This window comes from Choloepus didactylus, chromosome 2, assembly GCF_015220235.1.
Source record: "Choloepus didactylus isolate mChoDid1 chromosome 2, mChoDid1.pri, whole genome shotgun sequence".
In the NCBI taxonomy this organism is placed as follows: Eukaryota; Metazoa; Chordata; class Mammalia; order Pilosa; family Megalonychidae; genus Choloepus; species Choloepus didactylus.
In genome coordinates, this window is record NC_051308.1 from 208,408,506 (window position 1) to 208,426,371 (window position 17,866).

At 41.6% G+C, this 17,866-nt stretch overlaps 1 protein-coding gene across 10 annotated transcripts in view; it reads left to right on the forward strand.

Moving 5' to 3' along the window:
* Positions 1-17,866, forward strand: part of SCMH1 (Scm polycomb group protein homolog 1) — a 234,828-nt gene that overhangs the window by 196,505 nt on the left and 20,457 nt on the right. For 9 of the 10 annotated variants that reach the window (XM_037827535.1, XM_037827541.1, XM_037827534.1 and 6 more), the window contains 2 exons: positions 6,215-6,415; positions 8,192-8,383. In XM_037827535.1, the coding sequence (XP_037683463.1) occupies positions 6,215-6,415; positions 8,192-8,383 (393 nt within the window). The remainder of the gene's footprint in view (positions 1-6,214; positions 6,416-8,191; positions 8,384-17,866) is intronic. The other variant, XM_037827539.1, reaches the window with a different exon arrangement.

A 17,866-nucleotide genomic window follows, 5' to 3' on the forward strand; every position in this document is an offset into this window, starting at 1 on the left:
TGGAAAAATATCTTTATGACCTCAAGATTGGAAAGGATTTTTAAAACAAGAAAATAAGCATAAACTACAGAAGAAAAGATTGATAACCTCAACTATATTGAAATTGAGACAGCTCATCTCTGTTCCACATGGCATCAGCTGGAGGGTCTCAGCTGGGGCTGGAGGATCCACTTCCAGGATGGCTCATTCACATGGCTAGCAAAATTGATGCTGGCTGTTAGTTCTTCTCCAGATGAAACTCTCCAAAGGGTAGCTTAGGCTTCCTGACATCATGTTGCTGGGTTCCAAGGACATGTATACCAAGAGGCAGAAAGTAGAGACTACCATTTTCTTAAGGCTTGAGTCTGGAAATTAGGATCATTTCCACCATAATCTATTGACCAATCAATTGCAGAGCCCAGAATCAGGAGGAGGGGAATAGACCCCACCTCTCAATGGTAGGAGTGTCGAAGAATTTTAAAACTACCTCTGTCTCAGTCTGCTCCCTGGACATAAATTATTTATGTTTTTCCCACTTGCATAATTCATTCTTCCCCTCACAAGATTCCTCATCAGAAGTCTCATCCCTCTACAACATCAGGCTCAAGGTCCAGGATCTCAGCATCTAAATCTAGTTCAGATGCATATGAGGCCTTGCAGATGCAAGATCTGAAGACTGTGAACTGAAGAATAAAGAAACAAGCTCTCTGCTCCTCACACACTGAAAATAAAGTTGTAGGACAGGCATAGTAAAACTTCTACAGATAATTCCATTCAGAAGCAAGGAAAACTCGAGGTGTGCAGCCATACAGGGTCTATAGAAATTCTAAAATCCAGCTAGTCACTTATTGCCAGCATCTTAATTAGGTCCAATCCTACTTTCTGGAGATGTTTTCCATGACTCGTTGTTTTATCCTCTAAATCATCCTCCCCTTTTCTGTAGGAAAATTGAGATTGCCTTCTCAGTGTTCTTCCTGCCTGTAAAAGGCTGGGATCCAAAGGACTCTATTCATTTTGTACCACCTCTGTCCCTTTTTTGCCCGAACTGGCAGTGCTTCCACCAGAATGATTCCTTTGGAATCTTGAGGGGTTTTCTATGACTGTTATTAGTTTTCGCTTCATTAGAAAAAGTCACAACCACAAATCTCGTCCAGATAAGCTCTTCGCTAATTTGGGTTTCTTGTGCAGCTGCTGTATGACAATGCTCGTAAGAATCTTAAAAATCCTGTTGTTTAAGGTAGAGAATCTGTGAGCCATGCCCTTAAGATCCTTAGAGGGCTTTTGGTTTGAAAGAGTCTGTTAAGCATGGTCTTATCTTTCTGACGTTTTAATAAAAGATTTTATTGTCCCCTGCTGGATTTGATCTTTGGCCTGAGACCCTTTCTTAATTTAGAATCTTTTGCCTTCTGGAGAGACTGGCAATGAGAAACAATTTTATTTGTGAACGTACAAGCATTAAGCTTTTTGTATTTTATTGTGCATTTGTTGTTGTTGGTTGGTTGGTTGTGTGTTTGTTTTGAGTTCATCTGTCATGTCTTGCATTTTGTCATCGACAGTGAGCAGAAGCCAGGTGGCACTCCCATTACTTTGTCTGGAAATTTCTTTGGCTATTTCGTTGAGGTCATCAAATATATTTCCTATTTTCCATGTTATTGCAGGCAGTAGTGTTGTCAAACTTTCTGCCCTCTCTAGTATGTGTCCCCTTTCCTCCATCTTCAAGTAAGATTTTCCTCACTTTCCTTTAAGCCCTCATTGACAGCCTTCTCAAGGCCCTTTGTGCTTATTCCTGCTGCTGAGTCCCAAAACCTATTAGGTGTTTATTAATGTAGCACCCTACTTCTGGTACCAGGATCTATTCCAATAATCTTTTTTTAAATTCAGTTTTGTTGAGATACATTCACATACCATACAATCATCTACAGTATACAATCAGACTGTTCACAGTACCGTCATATAATTGTGCTTTCATCACGCCAATCAATTTTTGAACATTTTCCTTTTTGCAAAAAGAATACAAATAAGAATAAAAATAAAAATAAAAAAAGAATTCCCAAAGCATTCCATCCCCCCCTATCCCACCTTATTTTTCATTTAATTTTTGTCCTCATTTTTCTACTCATCTTTCCATACCCTGGATAAAGGGAGTATGAGCCACAAGGTTTTTACACACAGTCACAGCATGTAAGCTACATAGTTAGGCAGTCGTCTTCAAGAATCAAGGCTACTGGGTTGCATTTCTAGTTTCAGGTATTTCCTTCTAGCTATTCCAATACACTAAAAACTCAAAAAGGATATCTATATAGCACATAAGAATGCCCTCCAGAGTGACCTGCCAACTCCATTTGAAATCTCTCAGCCACTGAAACCTTATTTTGATTCATTTCACTTCCCTCTTTTGGTCAAGAAAATTTTCTCAATCCCACGATGCTGATCCAGGCTCATCCCCAGGAGTCATCTGCATTCAGGGAGATTTATACCCCTGTACACCCCTGGGAGTCATGTCCCACGTAAGGGGGAGGGCAGTGAGTTCACCTGCACAGTGGGCTTAGCTAGACAGAGAGGACCACATCTGAAAAACAAAGAAGTTCTCTTGGGGAGACTCTTAGGCACAATTATAAGTAGGCTCAGCCTCTCCTTTGCAGTAACAAGCTTCATAAGGGCACTCCCCAAGATCGAGTGCTTAGCCTACTAAATTGTTAGTCCCCAATGTTTGTGAGAATATCAGTAATAACCCAGGTGGGGAAGGGAAGTCCAACATTTCTGCATTTTACCCCAGTTCCTCGGGGGGCGGGGGGAGCGGTTTGGGGGAAGGCTGCAAATATATTTTTATTCTTTTCCCAATTTACTTTGGGATGTATCAGGATTTCACACTAACCTGTACAAACCTACCAGATCTCACTTACTATTCAAAGTTCCATGTAATTATGGTGTTTGAATAAGCTGACCATACAAATTTAATTATTTAGTTTCCTGCAGAAAATATAGCTCCTGCACCAAGTAGACATCTCTTCCCTTGGTCTCACACAGAAATTGAAATTTTAAAACATTCAGTAATGTCCTTTACCCATTGGCCTGATTTGCCTTAGTCGTAACCAGATCCACTTCATTCATATCTCTAATTGAAGTCTGAACTCTTTTTCAGCTTTTTTTTAATACTGACATTCATAGCTGCCGAGCTCTAGCTCTGAGTTTCAAGTGTCACACAGATACCCGAAGTTCCAGAGACCGACTAGGTTATACACAAAAAGCTCAGCATCTCAGAATTTGGAGATAACCATTACAACTCAGGAATAGATGTGACTGCTAAATAGCTTACAATCTAGGAACCATTAAAATAAGCATTCCCCTGATAAGCTGTGCTTTAAGATTCAGTTCTCAGAGTTTACACATTATACTAAATTCTATACTAAATTAATTAGTATTAATACTAAATTAATACTAAATACATACTAATTAATACTAAATACATACTAATGAGGCATTTTAATGTTTGTCTTTTCATTTCTGGTGTACTTCACTCAAAATGCCGTCCTCAAGATCCATTCACCTAGTTGTGTGTCTCAGAGCTTCATTCCTTCTTGCAGCTGCTCAATATTCTATTGTCTGCATACATCACAGTTCACTATTCAGTCGATGTACCCTTAGGCCACTGCCATCCATTGCCAATTGTGAGTACTGCTGCCATAAACACCAGTATGCAAGTGTCAGTTCATGTCCCTGCTCTCAGATTTCAATAATCTTTTACTACTTAACAAACTACTGCAGATGTCATGGCTTAAAATAATGTGGGCAGGGCTGGATGGAGATATCTTGTCTCTGTTCCATGTGGTGTCTTGGCTAGGACTAGAGGATCCACTTCTGCCATAAGGCTGAAAAGTTGATGCTGCCTGTTGGTTTCTGTTGACTTAGGCCTTTCCATAGGGTGGCTTGTGCTTCCTCACACATGGTGGTTGAGTTCTAAGAGCAAACGTCATGTCCCAAGAAATAGGAAGTAGTATTGAAAACTACCAGTTTTTTAAGCCCTGGGCCGAGATACTGATTCAGGATAATTTCTGCCATAATCAGTTGGTCATTTCATTGTCACTTGTTACAGAGCTTGATGGGAGGAGGGTCAGAGAATTTTGGAGCCATGTTTTAAAACTGCAATAATCTTCTAAAGATTTGATAGTTTTACCTTTCCTATTTCACCCTTGAATCCATGTAGAATTTAATTTTTTAATCATCACTGGACTGGTTATATTTTTTCCTTTTTGTATATTCTTCTAGTTGAGGTAAAGTTTACATACAGTGAAATGTACAGAACTTAAGTATATGATTTGATGAGTTTTAATAAATATAAACACTCACATAATACAGCCCTCATCAAGATACGCAACATTTCCATCCCCCCACCCCCCAAAAGTTCCCTCATGCCTCCTTACAGTCTCCAGTCCCCTCCTTTATTCTGATTTCTACCACCATAAATTAGTTTTTCCTCTTCTTTAACTTAATATAAATGGAATCATACTGTACATACTCCTTTGTATCTGGTTTCTTTCACTCAAAATAATGTTTTGAGGAGCACCCATGCTGTACCTTTCAATGGTCATTCCTTTTCACTGCCAAGTAGTATTCATGGACATTTAGGTTGATTCTAGTTTTGGTATATTATGAATAAACTGCTGTTTACATTTTTATAAATTTCTTTCTTTAGACATGTTTTCGTTTATGCTCATCACTCTTCCTATCTCTCTGAGTTTCTGCATTTCTCACTGTTTTCAGTAGAAAACTCTTTTTATCAGACATGGAAATCCTAACTATTTCTTAACAGACTTCAACCACTTCTCTTGTTAGACCTACCTTCACGCCCACCTCCAGTGCACCTAGTCTGCCAATTCCTGGGCCTTTGATGGATTGTAAGATGAAACTGCCTGGTTCTCATCATTACCCATTTAGGAGTCAGCCTTCTTGGGTCTGCTGCTGTTGCTGCTGTTTCAATCTGCTTTCCAACTTCCAAAATTTTATTGTTGTGTCTTCTCTTATTATTCAGTTATCATTTTAGAGGGTTTTAGGAAAGAACAGAGTTAAATGTATATGTTAATTCATCTTCTTCACCCTTTTATTTTTTCCTTCTTTTCTTTTTCTCTTCTCTGTCACTTTCCACATCTCCCTCCACCCTTTCTATTTTCCATTTTCTTCTCCCCACATTGCTTCCCTTCGAGTTAGAATTATAACGGTGGAAGGGGCCTCAGAGGTCACCTGGGTTAAGTCTCTTGTTTCACGGGTGTAAACGTGAGTCCCACAGAAGCCAGCAGTCTGTCCACGGTCCTCAGGCTACTGCACTGGTGTTTTCTGCCTTTAATAGCAAAAGAAACTTTTGCCCTCCTGCTCCTTCAGTTAGTGAGCCACGACAGTAGGAGTAAAAAGAGTACCCCTTACTCAAGTGGGAGTCTGAAAGACAGATTGAGGAAATAATGGCATTGCTGATCAGACTGCTGTGGTCCTCTCCAGAGATGGAGTAAACAACTCGGTTTAGCCCTGCCTGTCTCTCCTGTCCTCACCCTTCTCCCTGACCCCACCACAGTGCCAGGTGGAGGGTGGCAACTAGGAGAGCTCCCAGCTGTCTTAACAGAAGAAACTGCTGAGACAAACAAGTAGCATGTCTTTATTTCATTTTTTTCTTTATTCCAAGTTTTTTTCTATTTTTACTCTTTTCTTTGGGCCTAAGTGTCGATATAGAAGATAACAAAAGAAAGGGACTCCAAGGCTCAGAGTAAAGAGCCAAACAAGTGACAAAGGGCATGACCATTCTAAGTCCAATACCAAACACTTACACCCAGAAGCACACTCTTGTTGATATCATTCATGGCCCCACACCTCCTTACAAAATATAAGGTGTGAAGTATAAAGAATATGTGAGGCAACCGAGTAGAGAAAATGAAAATACACGCATCTGGGGAATTGTTTAAATTTTCTTTTCAGTGCACAGAAGACAAAGTGAAAGTTCTGTGCTTTGGCTTTTATTATCTGGGCTGTTCTCCCAGAAGGCGATGTTCCCAGAGCCTTAGGTCATGCAATTTGTGCTGGCAGCAGCTGGGCCAGTCACCCTCTGTCTCCCACAACATTTCACCAGCTTAGCAGCTGGGAATCCTGCTAGGGACCAGAGCCCAGGGTGTAAAAGAGGGAAGAAAGCGCTATTCTCTGACTTCTCTACCCCAGAGACTCTTTAAGCTTCTTTAATTTTTGTCTCCTGCAGTTTGTATTTACTTGAACAAGAACGGCAGCACAGGCCCCCACTTAGACAAGAAGAAGATCCAGCAGCTCCCTGACCATTTTGGGCCGGCCCGTGCCTCTGTGGTGTTGCAGCAGGCTGTCCAGGCTTGCATCGACTGTGCTTACCACCAGAAAACTGTCTTCAGCTTCCTCAAACAGGGCCACAGCGGTGAGGTTATCTCAGGTAAGCACCTTGACTTGATACAGCTTCTAACCAGAGGGACAGTCCTTCTCAACTGGCCAATTTCTAACAAGGCATCCTGGCTCCAACTTCACACTTGTAGGTTCTGGGGAAAAGTAAAGGCATTCCATTCCTTAGAGATCCTTACCTTCAACTCCTACAGCCCCTTTGAGCCTCATACATACCTCTGCCAAGTAGAATACCCACACAAACTCTGCTTAACTGACCCTCTAAGTAAACTCCTGCCCTGTCTTACCTGCTCAGCTGCTCCCATACGGAAAATATATGAATGTGTTGCTTTAAAGGTGTTCCAAAGTTAGAATCTATTGTGACCACAGGAGAGTTTCTCCAGACTGCCACAGCCTTCCACCTGTCTTCAGGAAGCTACTTAACTCTACCCTCGTTAGCTTCTCAATCCTAAGCCTATGCCGATATAAATGAGTCAAATCCCAGAGTAGAATGGGAAAAGTCATTCCCTCTTTCTTTCCTGCTATGAGAGTTTAATTCAACTGCACAGTGTTTTGTTTTGTTTGTTTTGTTTTGTTTTGTTTTTGCTTTCACTGAGAATATTCACTTCTTCTGCTGTGCCCTGGTTCTATTTCAGTTTTTCCATGTCCCAAACCCTATCCTTTACCCTCCAAACCTATGAAGACTTGATCTAGAACCTTTCAATCCTAACTGTACTCCATTCCTTACTCCCCTGCCCCTCCTCCCTAATTAGTTGCAATATGCAGCCTCAGGAAACCCAGCTGATATGGCAGACCCCATAGATAACCAAACTGTATTCTTTTAGCAAACATTTATTGAGCCCTTACTGTATGTCAGGTGTTACTACAGACACTGGTGGGGAGTAGAAGAGAGAATAGAGGATAACAGACTCAAAGCTTTGCCCTGGTAGAAGAGAAAGAATTTAAACAGCTAGTTGTGAGATGTGTTATAATAGAGAAATGTGAACAGAGTGGTTTGGGAGCTCATTATAAGTAATAATTGGCTAAGTAGAGGATAGGGGCAGAGGGAATTGCTGTAGAAGGCTGGGAACTGCATAGGAAATTAAGCCTTAAGGCTCTTCTCAGGTCCAAGCCATTCCCTGGTCTCTCCTTTCCTTCTCTGCAGGAATCTGAGGGACCTGGCCTTCTTTACTGCCTCTGTTTACCTGTTATTATCTGCACCCCTCTAGGGTTCTTCCTATGCCCCAAAATTTGTTCCTGAAAGGGAACTATCTCGCTGTCAGAGACAAATACTCAGGCCATTTGCTTTTTAAGGATTATACTGATACTTTTTAATAGAAATAGAGGGTAAAATAAAACCAAAGATGGAACACTTCCAAAGGTTGTGGAAATTTTACTACCCTTATGTAGATCAGAAATTGTGTACCCAAACCATTGCTGACAGTGGCTATATTCTGCCCAATTTTGTCAGTTCTTATGGAAATGTCACTCTAAATGAACAGATTTTCTAGAGGAGTTCCAGCCAAGTGATGGAGCAGATAGAATTATGTTCACGGTTGTTTTCACAAGTTAGGTGAAATCATTCCAGAGCCCCAGGTACAACATACTTGGCTTGACCACGCCTATTATTGTAAGCCCTGGCACTCTTTGGGGTTGGAGGCAAAAATCAAAGCCCCAAGGAAGGGAGGGAAGAGGAGGGAAGAAGAGAGGAAACCTGGGGCTTTTGTGTAACCAGGTAACGCTTAAGGCAAGCAGTGGGCTGAACTCCTGCTGAGCGTGCTTCTCAGCAATGCAGGCTGACGTGCTCAGCCCTGTTTACTTAACTCCACAGCCGTGTTTGACCGGGAACAGCACACCCTCAACCTCCCAGCGGTCAACAGCATCACCTACGTCCTCCGCTTCCTGGAGAAACTCTGCCACAACCTTCGTAGTGACAATCTGTTTGGCAACCAGCCCTTTACACAGACTCACTCATCACTCACTTCCACAGAGTACGGCCACAACCACGACAGGTACCTACCAGGTAGGAGCTGGGATGGGGCTTGGGCTGAGAGAGGGAGCCAGGGCTAACAGCAGCAGCAGGAGTGAGGCCCAGGGCCAGCCCACCAACCTGCTAGCCTGGCACTGACTATCCAGAGATTTGTTTTTTTTGTCCTTTACCTTTGCCATGTCTGGGACTGTTCAGTCTCCTTTCATCTTTACTACTTTCTTGAAAATTTTGTCTCCTAGCTTTAGGATTATCTTTCTTTCTTCTGGGTCCTTATCCCTAGAAAAAGGTAGTGTACAATTTCCCTTCTGTGCTCCAAACTGTATGTGGAGCCACTGTTAAGCCATAGTACATCTCCAAGTGTGAATCTGGCAGCAAAGGCCTAACAGATCTCCCTTGCCAGCAGGAAGGTTTAGTGTCAGGCTACAGATTGAGAAATTTGCTTCCTGATGATTGGCCATCCACTGTTTCCTTTGGCACGTGGCCCTGATCCTTCTGGCACTGCCAGTCTAGCAAGTCAATTCAAGTTCCTGCTATTTCTAACTAAGCTGGAAAATAACTTTCTGAGTTAACATACCAGACCCACAATGGGAAAGAGGGTGCCACGTGGCCGGATCAGTAACCAAGCGCTTCTGAGAGAGGTTAAAGAGTAAATGGAGCTCAGCATCTCTAACCTGGAGCCCAGGATGCAGAACAACAGGAAGAGAAGGAAAGCTCGGTCCCAAACATAGTGAGGTAGGTCATTGTTAAGGAAAGGAAAAACAACCTTTAAAAGAGTCCTGCAGACTGTGCCCTGGCCAGAGGACTAAAGAGGCTATACTGTCAGTGTTGGGGCTGTGCTGTGTCAGTCGATAGGAGAGCACAGGTCCAAAAGGTGCCCACTTCGGACCTTATACACAACTCTTGCTCCCACACTGCCTTACCTGCTGTCTTTCTATCATAGTCTTAACAGAGTCACTTTTAATATGTGTGCCACGTCTGGAAAATGTATTCAGGGAAGGGATTACTTGCCCAGTTATACTTTTGTACCCAAAAGAGCAATGCTTATGTATAGACTTGCATGCAGGGCAAAAAGATACCTGAACTTCAGATACTCCTTGGTGGGACCCTTTAGCCCTACTTGTGATTCCCTCACTGATCTTTTTCTTTAGAAAAGATTTTTCTCACCTGTCCTGCTCTAGCTTGCTTTATTTCAGCATCACAATCTCTGAGAACATTCTTGCTTGCCATTAGAATGTTGCCCTGGGAGTCTGGACTGGGCATGGTGGAGTCAGTGTGGACAAAGAAGTTTGTTAAATACCCCTAGCTGTGGTGTTCAGAAACTAAACTGCACTTAGTTAGGCCTACCTGGGGTTCTGAAAGAGAGATACACAGACGGGGTAGCATGCCCAGGAGTGTAGCTGTGAGTCTGAAGAGAGATATCTTAAAAAAAAAAATAGGGACTCAGAATTCTTAAATGGAATATTATTATTAAGAACTGAGAAAAATGTTCCAGTGGCTGCATTCAGAGACTAGTAGGGATGTGCATCACCGGCCTGCAATCTTGGAGGTGGCTTGGGGTTGGGGCATGACCTTTCTGAGAATTCTGTTCCAGTTTGTGTTTCTCTGATTCGACTACCAGATAAGAAGCAAGCTTTAGTCAGACCTTTCCCTCTTGCCTCACCAACCAAGAAAGTCAAAGGCCAAATGTAGAATTCCACCATTGGCTGCCACACTTACCTTCTCCCATTTTCAGACAGGTTCAGCCAACTCTCTGTACCCTTTTGTGTTCTCTGAGCTCCGTTTCTTCTGATGGGTGCTCACAACTTGACTACTCTCACCCTAGTTTCTGCTTGCTGCCCTGAAATGAGTTTTAGTTGTGTCCAAACAAGCCAGAACCTTGTCGAGACTTCTGACTCCTCTGTGCGCCTTAGCTTGTCTTTTCCTCCTGCCTACCTGCTGAACTGCCTTACTGACCCTTTGCCCCTCTTCTGATCGATTATCGTTTTTTATATTTTTCTGTCTCCTTACCTTAACCTCTCCCTAAGAGCTTGATCTATATATATTTCTGTTTGTTGCTTTGCCCTTTGGATCTGGTGTTTATCACTCCCACCCTTCTGCCTGGCACACATTTCTACTAGTTTGACACCCATAGGTGCCACCTCTGTCATCTGGGCTCTCCCTTCCCTGTAGCCTTATGTTACCACTTAGAATCTTGACCCTGACCGTGTACTTCCAACATAACAGATAGTCAGCAGAAGCACAGGTAGGGTACATATCCCACTAACTTGAAACTGGTACTTTTTTTGTCCAATGTTTTATTTTCAAATCTACAAAAAAATTGCAGAAGTAGTATAATGAGCAACCATGTATTCTTCACCTAGATTTAGCACTTATAACTATGTAACTTTTGCCATATTTACTTTGTCTCCCCTCCCCCGTGTGTGTGTGTGTGTGTGTGTGTGTATGTGTGTATGTATATATGTGTACTTTTTAAAAATAAATGTTTTTTGTTTAATTACTGAACTATTTGAGAGTTAATTGCAGATGAGGAACCTTATCCATAAATACTTTTGTAAGTATTTCTTAAGAACAAGGAACACAATACTGTTATCACAGTCAAGAAATGTAACATTAATGAAATACTACTAATATACAGTCCATATTCAGATTTCCCCAGTTGTCCCAATGTCCTGTATAGCTGATTGGTTTCCCTAATCCAGGATCCAGTGAGGAATCATGCACTGCATTTAGTTGTTGTCTTTTTAGTTTCCTTTAATCTAGAACAGTTCTTTAGCCTTATTTTTCTGTTACATAACATGACATTGGCATTTTGAAGAATCTAGGCCAGTTGTTTTGGGTCAAGTCATGAAACATTTATTGAATACTTATTCTGTGCCAGATCCTGTACTGGATTCTGGGAAAACAAAGATGAAACAAACTAAAACCCTGCTCTCAAAGAGTTCCCAGCTGACAGAGAGAGAGAGATGTAAACATGTATGGTAAGAGCACAGAACAGAGGTACTTGGGCTCAGCTGGGAGTAATGGGCACGGGGAAAGGTGGAAGAAGAGGTCAGGGGAGGCTTCCTAGGGAAAAGCTGCAGAGCAGAGACCTTCTTTAGAGCTCCACACGTGAAGGTTAACTGACAGGGGCTTCTGGCCCTCTAACTGACAATATTAGGCAGATGATGGATTAATTTAGCCATAAATGAAATACATCCGGTATTGTAAACTGCTGGGTCTGCTGTTCTAGGATTTCTCAGCTTCCTCTCTGCTGGAGAAAATGGTTCATTTGTACCATGGCAATGAATTCCTTGTGGCTTTCTTTCTAGTATTATAAAGTGGTTGTATCATTAAAAAGTGGTTCTCCTGCCAAAATCCCAAAATTTATAGTCATTAAAGCCAAATAAGAATGTGAAATCTCCTAAGAAGCCCCTTTGTCCCCACTCAAGTTTCCTCATAGAACGGTCAGAGTTTTAAGATTACTCAATATTTATAGTTAATTGAAACTTTATGATTCCATTACTCAGTCAGGCAGTCAATCAGTCATCCAGGTTTTACTGACTGCAGTACACCAAGAACTGCTCTGGGCATGGAGGATTCAGTTGTAAACTAGTCAGGGTACTTGACCTCACAGAGCTTACAGTCCAGTGAAGAATATGAAAAAGTAAGCAAACAAATAATTCAGGGTGATGAGTGCATTAATAGGAAAAGTTTAGGGTGTACTGAGCATAGAAGAGGGACCCTCAACCCAAACTGGGTGAGTCAGGGAAGGCTTTCCAGAAGAAATGATATCTTAGCTTGGACCTGAAGGAGTTAGGATAGTCAGATGGGTATGCCACTGACTCAGAGGGAAGGGGGAGGGCCGGAAAGGGGGAATGGTGAAGAAAGTTACTGTAGACTGAGTAGCACATAAGAATGTGAAAGGCAAGACAGAACATGACCTGTTTCAGAGGAACTGAATATTCTGTATGGCTGGAATAGAAAGTATAAGAGAAGAATATGAGAGAGGTTGGAATGGTAGGCAGAGGCCCAGTCATGAAAGATCTACTTGGCCATGCGTTTCAGTTTGCTAAAGTTGTGGGAATGCAATATACCAGAAATGGGTTGGCTTTTGCCATGGGGATTTATTAGTTAACAAATTTACAGTTCTAAGGCCATGAAAATGTCCAAATTAAGGCATCTACAGGATGATACCTTCTGAAGAAAGGCCACTGGCATCAGGGGTTCCTGTGTTGGATAGCAAGGCACATGACTGATGTCTGCTGGTCCTTCCCTCCTGGGTTTCATTGCTTTCAGCTCCTGGCATCACTGGATCTCTTAGCTACTCCGGAGGCTTTCCTCTAAGCTTCTCTAGGTGTTTCTCTCTCTGAGCTCTCTGGCTTTTTTTCTGTCCTTTATCCTCTCATAAAGGACTCCAGTAAAAGATTAAGACCCACCTTGAATTGGATGGATCACATCTCAATTGAAACAACCTAATCAGAAGGTCCCACCCACAGTAGGTCTGCATCCACAAGAATGGATTAAAAGAACATGGCCTTTTCCGAGGTACATAATAGCTTCAAACCAGCACACCATGTTACATACTTTAAACTATATCTGTGAGCAGTGAGAGCCCATTGAAGTGTTGAAAGCAGGAGAGTGACATAATCAGATTTGAATTTTAGAAAGATCACTTAGGGTACTCTATGGGAGAATGGATTCAAGTGGAGCAAGACAAAGATGCAGGGAAACTGGAGCTTTTTGTACAACTCTACAAATACTCCTAAAGATTTGGGAGTTATCCTTTCCTTTAATATCCAAATCCAAATACAGTAAAATAAACCCCCATCATCCCACATAACCCAGGATGAGGTTCCATTTTCCTGGTAATTGCCCATATTTCTAGCTCTTGATTCCTGCTTCTGAAACAGTTTTGGTTTTTGTTTGTTTGTTTGTTTGTTTGTTTGTTTGATGATGTTTATTTTCATCAATGGTTTTTTGTTTTGTTTTGTTTTGTTTTTTAATTTCTATTGGGATTGTTCAGATACCATACAATTATCCAAAGATCCAAAGTGTATAATCATTTGCCCCTGGTACCCTCATACAGCTGTGCCTCCATCACCACACTTAATTTTTGTTCAATTTTTAGAACCTTTTCATTACTCCAGGCAAGAAATAAAATGAAAGATGTAAAAAGAAAAGAAAAGAAAAGGAAACTCGAATTCTCCCATATCCTGAACCAACTCCCCGCAATTGTTGACTCGTAGGATTGGTATAGTACATTTGTTACTATTTATGAAAGAATGTTGAAATACTACTAACTGTAGTATATAGTTTGCAATAGGTATGTATTTCTTCCCTATATGCCCCTCTATTATTAACTTCTAGTTGTATTGTCATACATTTGTTCTGGATCATGGAAGAGTTTTCTAATATTTGTACAGTTAATCATGGACATTGCCCACCATAGGATTCAGTTTTATACCTTCCCATCTTCTGACCTCCAGCTTTCCTTCTGGTGACATGTATGGCTCTGAGCTTCCCCTTTCCACCTCATTCATGCGCCATTCAGCACTGTTAGTTATTCTCACATCTTGCTACCGATGCCTCTGTTCATTTCCAAACATTGAAGTTCATCCTAGTTGAACATTCTGCTCATACTAAGCAACACTCCCCATTCTTAAGCCTTGTCCTATATCTTAGTACCTTATATTTCATGTCTATGAGTTTACATATTATAACTAGTTCTCATCAGTGAGACCCTGCAATACCTGTCCTTATGTGTCTGGCTTATTTCACTCAGTATACTGCCCTTGAGGTTTTGTCATCAACCCATTTTTTTTTTAAGATGGTTTTGTTCACACACCATACATTCTATCTTAAGTAGACAATGATGGTTCTCTGTATGGTCACATATTTATGTGTTCACCACCTTCACCACTATCTATATAAGGGCATCTGCATTTCTTCCACAAGGCAGGAGGGAGAGTCAAAGAAGGTAGAGAGGCAAAAGTAAGAGGAAAAAAAATGACAGCTAGGAAGTAGCAAAATGAAAAGTAACCTTAAATCAAAGTAGAGTAAAGAGTCAGACAACACCACCAATGTCAAGTGTCTAACATGCCTCCCCATCCCCCCCTCTTATCTGCATTTACGTTGGTATATCGCCTTTGTTACATTAAAGGAAGCATAATACAATGATTCTGTTAGTTACAGTCTCTAGTTTACGCTGATTGCATCCCTCCCCCATTGCCCCCCCACTTTTAACACCTTGCGAGGTTGACATTTGCTTGTTCTCCCTCATGAAAGAACATATTTGTACATTTTATCACAATTGTTGAATACTCTAGATTTCACCAAGTTACACAGTCCCAGTCTTTATCTTTCCTCCTTTCTTCTGGTGTCTTACATTCTCCCAACCTTCCTCTCTCATCCATATTCATAGTTATCTTTGTTCAGTGTACTTACATTGCTGTGCTACCGTCTCCCAAAATTGTGTTCCAAACCACGCTCTCCTGTCTTCTCCTATCACTATGTAGTGCTCCCTTTAGTATTTCCTGTAGGGCGGGTGTCTTGTTCACAAAGTCTCTCATTGTCTGTTTATCGGAAAGTATTTTGAACTCTCCCTCATATTTGAAGGACAGCTTTGCTGGATATAGGATTCTTGGTTGGCAGTTTTTCTCTTTCACAGTCTTAAATATATCACACCACTTCCTTCTTGCCTCCATGGTTTCTGCTGAGAGATCTGCACATAGTCTTATTAAGCTTCCTTTGTATGTGATGGATTGCTTTTCTCTTGCTGCTTTCAGGATTCTCTGTCTTTGACATTTGATAATCTGATTATTAAGTGTCTTGGCGTAGGCCTATTCAGATCTCTTCTGTTTGTAATATGCTGCGCTTCTTGGATCTGTAATTTTATGTCTTTCATAAGAGATGGGAAATTTTCATTGATTATTTCCTCTATTATTTCTTCTGCCCCTTTTCCCTTCTCTTCTCCTTCTGGGACACCAATGATACTTAGATTCCTGTACTTTGTTTCATCTTTAAGTTCCTGGAGACATTGCTCATATTTTTTCATTCTTTTCTCCATCTGCTCCTTTGTGTGTAGGCTTTCAGGTGTTCTGTTCTCCAGTTCTTGAGTGTTTTCTTCTGCCTCTTGAGATCTGCTATTGTATGTTTCCATTCTGTCTTTCATCTCTTGTATTGTGCCTTTCATTGCCATAGATTCTACTAGTTGTTTTTTTGAACTTTCGATTTCTGCCTTATGTATGCCCAGTGTTTTCTTTATAGCCTCTATCTCTTTTGTGAAATATTCTCTAAACTTTTTGAGTTGATTTAGCATTAGTTGTTTAAATTCCTGTATCTCAGTTGAAGTGTAAGTTTGTTCCTTTGACTGGGCCATAGCTTTGTTTTCTTAGTGTAGGTTGTAGTTTTCTGTTGTCTTGCCATCTGACCTCCTAGGCCACCCCAATCGGATTTTCCCAGATGAGAACAGGCTCAGGTCACAGAAGGAGGTAATATTCAGTATCTGGTTTCCCTGATGATTTTTCTTAGAGGATTGAGACACCTGTGCTTTTCTGCCTGGCGGATGCACCTGTCAGCCTGTCACCGCCTGTGTAAGAGGGTGTGGCCTGTGGCTCTCCTACCCCAGGGTTTGGGGTCTGGTTCCGGAAAGGCAGGCAGTAGAGCTGGGCCCCTCCCTTTCCTCTTGGGAAGCTATGCCCCTTCCAGAGAGGTTATCTGCATATCAGTAAGTTCTTTGTTTCTCTGACTCTGCTGATCATAGTGTTTTGATTTTAAAATGGCTGAGGCTGTCTTTACTGCAAAGTGCTGTGGGCTGAAAATGGCTGAGGTTTTCTCCACAGAGAGAGAAAGGGACAGAAAAACTCCTAGGTTCACCCATCAGCCAGAGATAGCACCCGATCCTCTGGGCTCCCTGTCCTGAGACATATATCCCCCGACTCTCCCAAGGTCATTTGTCACCAAAAGCTTCTGTCTGCTTGTTGAGGATTCACTGTCTGTATTGAGCAGTTAACATTAAAACCCCAGTTGGAGCTGGGCTGAGAGAGTGCTGCTCCCTAGCACCGCGAGGCTTCCATGAGGGAGGGCTCTCGGCTCTCAGCGCGGGTCCGCCATTTTACTTACAGATCTTATGCTGTGATCTCGGGCATTCCTCCCAATTCAGGTTGGTGGATGATGAGCGGACAGTCACGTTTGTCTCCCTCCAATTATTCCAGGTTATTTACTAGTTTTTTGTCATTTATGAATTGTTCCGGGGGGGGACTAACAGTCTTCCACTCGTCTCTATGCCGCCATCTTAGCTCCTCTCTGACTCAGTTTTTAATCCCTTCTTTCCCAGACACGTCTTGTATTGTTCTGGCTCCTCACCCTTCTTTTCTCTAAGGAAAAACTAACACAAAAGGCTGTTACATGTAATAGACTTTTACTGAAGTTTTGGGGAAAATGAAGGATAATACTACAAAGAACAGGAAGCAGCTTAACATTTTTTATTTATCTTAATGTTTATCAGCTGTTACAGGAGATATCTTACTGGCCCCTTTCACCTCAACCTGCAGTCGTTTTTTGGGGGTCCATTCTTGCTAATGAGACCTAGGTTGGGGGGATTCTCTTTTTCCTCGATTTGTCTATTCCCTCCATCCTCATACCTTCTCCTTTTCAAGCTATCAGCAGATAACTCCAAATTTCTGTTATTTTATTATGCAAAATAATTTAATTTCCTTTTGTCTCACTTTTCCTCCTATACAATGCCTGGGTCTTCTCTTTCATAACCAAAAGTACCATTAAGTTAATTATCGAAATGAAATTACCTTTAACTCAGATCTATACTTCTAGCAACTCAAGGAACAAAACAAAAGCAAAGACCATAGAAATATATGTTTTCTTTAACATGACCCAAACCTAATTCTTAGGGAGGGCTTCAGATGAGCATCCCTCTACCTCCTCCTACTACCAGCTCTTTAAACAAGACCAGTAGACAGTAGAGCGCACAGGCTGGTTGGTTGATTTGTTGGTTTTCTTCCCATTACAAAAGCAAAAGTTTTAAGAGCTATTGAGAAAGCAGGATCAACAAGGTTGGTAATGGACTGGATATGGGGATGAGGAAAGTCCAGACTTCTAGCTTGGACAAATTGAATAGGTGCTGTTGTCAGTCCATGAGACAGGGCAAGGGGTGAGAGAGATGATGGGGAAAAGATGATAAGTTCAGTTTTGGATATGTTAGGTTTTGGATGCCTGTGAAACTTCCAAGTTGAGGTAGAGTTGGATTTGGAAATCAAGCACCCAGGGGAGAAATCAATCACAACCAGTACCCGGTGATTAAAATCGTGGGAGTAAATGAGATTGCCAAGAAGAACACATAGAGTTAAAAGAAGTCCTAGGACATAACCCTGAGAATAATAACATTTAAGAATTAGGCAGAGGAAGAGAAAGAATACTGTAAAGGAGAAGAAAAAGATAAAGTCAGGGGAGAAGGAAGAAAACCAGGAGAATCAAAATATTTCGGAGGAGCAGAGTATTTCAACATAAGGAGGGGGAGTGGTC